Source organism: Sprattus sprattus (genome assembly GCF_963457725.1).
Source record: "Sprattus sprattus genome assembly, chromosome: 10".
Classification (NCBI taxonomy): Eukaryota; Metazoa; Chordata; class Actinopteri; order Clupeiformes; family Clupeidae; genus Sprattus; species Sprattus sprattus.
This window is the reverse complement of record NC_137908.1, coordinates 4,477,485-4,479,984: the sequence shown is the minus strand read 5'-3', so window position 1 is coordinate 4,479,984 and position 2,500 is coordinate 4,477,485. Positions and strand designations below refer to the sequence as shown.

General features: G+C 40.9%; 1 protein-coding gene across 3 annotated transcripts in view; it reads left to right on the top strand.

The window, feature by feature from the left end:
* Positions 1-2,500, top strand: part of LOC308371392 (cysteine and glycine-rich protein 1-like) — a gene marked incomplete at its 5' end in the record, with an annotated part of 7,336 nt that overhangs the window by 2,954 nt on the left and 1,882 nt on the right. For 2 of the 3 annotated variants that reach the window (XM_080846274.1, XM_080846273.1), the window contains 2 exons: positions 943-1,111; positions 2,211-2,340. In XM_080846274.1, coding sequence (XP_080702400.1) covers positions 943-1,111; positions 2,211-2,340 — 299 coding nt within the window. The remainder of the gene's footprint in view (positions 1-942; positions 1,112-2,210; positions 2,341-2,500) is intronic. The other variant, XM_080846275.1, reaches the window with a different exon arrangement.

Sequence of the window (2,500 nt, the reverse complement as noted above, 5' to 3'; positions counted from 1 at the left end):
AACATAATGATGCTCATTAAGATAGCCATGAAGTGTCCAGAAAAGCGGCTACATTAAAATGTACATCCGAGACAAAGTTATTTATAGATCTTTCAAAAGAAAAAAAGCAAATAGTCCATTTTCCATGAATGTAGCCCACTACAGTAATTACAGAGTGTCCTGGGGAGAGAAGCAGGGGGGCACCATTGCAGTCATTATTCTTCATTAAAACCTTCACTGGGCCATCAGCGTGATTTATAGGTGGAAAGACTTGCACCCATGGCTTGAATTACTGTGCTAAATAAGGCCCAAAATAATTCACTACTGTTTAAACTCAAACAAACTCTTACATTCTTTTACATTAAATAGTACTTAAAAACAAAATAACATTGTAATATTATGAACGTTATGTTGAAACTGAGTTGAATGGGCCCCTCAGTGTTGATGTTAAATGTCTTCTTAGTTTAGGATGTGTGTGTTAGATGCTTTTTAAGCTGTTCCAGTGCACATGGCTTGTGTCTATGATCATAACTTTATAAATGATCTCCCTTCTGGTCTGTTTCTGTGCTACCCTGTGTCGTCTATCCTGTGTTCTCTCTTCTTTAGTATATCACGGCTCAGGCCAGAAAGAACTTCTCCATGTGGTTTTAGGGAAATGATCATTAACTTTTATATGGACACTGCTGTGAAGGGAAACCACTGGTGGAGGTTTAAATAATTTGGAATGTTGTTAATGTTACATTTGGAATGTTGTGAATGTTACATTGGTTCTAGAGTGTTCTGAGGTGATGTTAGTTCAGGTAACAAATGTTTCCTTTGTTTAGTTGTGGGAAAGAGTGTATGTATGTGTGTGCTTTGTGCAATTGTGCAAGACTGCATTATGAAAGATTACATCTTCTACAAGTTTTAATAATAAAATAAAAAAAGTTTAATAACCTTTTCCTTGTTGTTCCCTTATGTCAGTGGCCTGTAAAAAGAACCTGGACAGCACAACGGTGGCCTGTCACGTGGATGAGATCTACTGCAAGTCCTGCTACGGCAAGAAGTATGGACCAAAAGGCTATGGGTTTGGAGGTGGAGCAGGCACCCTGAGCATGGATACCGGTGCACACCTGGGAATCAAACCAGAAGGGTAAGAACTGACCATCCTCTACTTATATAATATTATAATATACAGTATATAACTGACCATCCTCTACTAATATAATATATAATATTATAATATACTATAATGTATATAACTGACCATCCTCTTATGCAATATTATAATATACTGTATATAACTGACCATCCTCTACTTATATAATATACAATATTATATAAAATGTAACTGACAATCCTCTACTAATATGATCTTGTTATGCACTCCCGTGTGTACATTGCGTGAAGCATTTATTTGGTTTCAAAAGCCCTAAGCTCTGGTTGAGCTCTGGTCCTTGGGAGAGTATGCCCTGTTCTCAAGGTGCCTGGTTGGCTAAAGGTTAAAGTTCAAGGTCATTTGGGGAAAGTGACCCTGAGAGGAATAAAGAAATATCAGTAATTGGCTCATTGGCTAGTTTACGACCACTTACCATTTCACATATTCAAACTCCGCCATCATGTATAACACAAACATACTAGTACTTATCATTTCATATTTCACTGACACTGTAGCAGCAATTCCTATTTTACTACCACTGGCGGCTGAGTTGGATTTAGTTCTGACGCGTGTAGAAAAGATGAGAAGTAGAGGTGAGTCCAGTTGGTCCCTTTGACCGTTTATTGTAGAATGGTGGATAACAAGTTGTTGCAAATAAAATAAAGATTTTAAACTAAAAGGTCTTTCGTAAAGCACAGTTCTCCTTCGTTAACGTCCTGGCACACGGTCAAAAAACTGTTGCCTTCCTCAGCCACCCCAGATGCTCTGGCTGCTGGCTTTTAAGGCCTTTCCCCCTTGGGCTCCACCTTCAGCCTCTCAGGTGTGTTCAGGTGTCCTCTAGGTGGGGCAAATACCTACGGCCATAGTGTCACTCATACAAACACACACACACACACTTGCACATACTAATAAGGAGATAATATATGAATCAACATAAAGGTAAATTTGGCTCCTACAGACACATAGCCTATTCAGAGTCCCTCATCATGAATCAAACGTCTATGGTGTTTAAGGAAACAGCCCGGTTTCGTTCCTTACAGAAACATTCCTGTTGAATCCCATCTCACAAACGTATGCATCTTTCCCTCCACAGGCAAGCTGGCCATCGCCCCACCAACAACCCCAATGCCTCCAAGTCAGCCCAGAAGGTGGGCGGCTCAGACGTCTGCCCACGCTGTGGCAAGGCTGTGTACGCGGCCGAGAAGGTCTTAGGCGGAGGAAACGTGAGTCCTGCTGTCCCTCTCACACCTGTGTTGAACCCTACAGGCAGCTTAAGCTGAAACAGGAACACAGATCTCAGACCTGTGTTAAACCCCACAGGCAGCTGAAACAGAAACACAGATCTCAGACCTGTGTTAAACCCCACAGGAACACAGATCTGAG